Source organism: Arachis ipaensis, chromosome B08 (assembly GCF_000816755.2).
Source record: "Arachis ipaensis cultivar K30076 chromosome B08, Araip1.1, whole genome shotgun sequence".
NCBI lineage: Eukaryota > Viridiplantae > Streptophyta > Magnoliopsida > Fabales > Fabaceae > Arachis > Arachis ipaensis.
This window is the reverse complement of record NC_029792.2, coordinates 111,934,351-111,935,119: the sequence shown is the minus strand read 5'-3', so window position 1 is coordinate 111,935,119 and position 769 is coordinate 111,934,351. Positions and strand designations below refer to the sequence as shown.

Sequence of the window (769 nt, the reverse complement as noted above, 5' to 3'; positions counted from 1 at the left end):
CAGTAAAAAAAAAAAAAAAAATCAGAAAAGTTCCCATATCAATATAGATTTGAAGGAAAATCAAAGTGAGGAGACAGTAAAAGAAACAAGAGCAAGAAACGAAGGCAAGAAAAACATGTACATTATGGAAACAAAAACGTGATCAGGTTAGTTAGCGTGGTGCATTGAACCTGATAGGCGGAAGTAGCGACACCGAAAACAAAGTCAGGAGGGAAGTCGCTGCGGGAGACTTGGCGCCCTTTGACGGCGCCGTTCTCATTTCCTCCGTTTTCTCTCAGGAACTCCTCCTCTTTAGCCATCTCAGTTGTAGTGTTTTCCGGTGAAAGCACGTTTTTTGCCACAGCAAAAGTTGCTGACTCGAATCTTGCAACGCTATTATTAGTTTGGTGAAAATATTCGTCGGCTTTGCACCAACATTTATTTATAGGTGAAGTTCTTTCCGGAAGTTGAGATTTGAAATCAACTATCAAGATAAAAATAACTGTAGATGAGTTTTTCCTTCTCAACTAATTGAGCATAAGGATCTGATTTTTTTTTTTTTTGAAATAAATCAAAATAATTTATTATTTCTAAAAAAATCTTTATCTGATAAAATTCAATGTTTTTGCTAAGACACAAATGGCCTAAGTCTTAAGAAAGATGAGTATTATATTTAAAATATTTCAGACATGTGGATACAATAATTTAAAAAAGTATTCGTACTTTTTAATATATAATTCACTGATATGTTGATATACATGTGGGTATATAAAAATATAATTTTTTATTC

General features: G+C 33.0%; 1 protein-coding gene across 1 annotated transcript in view; it reads right to left on the bottom strand.

The window, feature by feature from the left end:
- LOC107611401 (beta-glucosidase 42) overlaps positions 1-473 on the bottom strand; it is an 11,660-nt gene extending 11,187 nt beyond the window's left edge. The window contains exon 1 of the mRNA XM_021108307.1: positions 171-473. Coding sequence (XP_020963966.1) covers positions 171-299 — 129 coding nt within the window. The 5' untranslated portion in view covers positions 300-473. The remainder of the gene's footprint in view (positions 1-170) is intronic.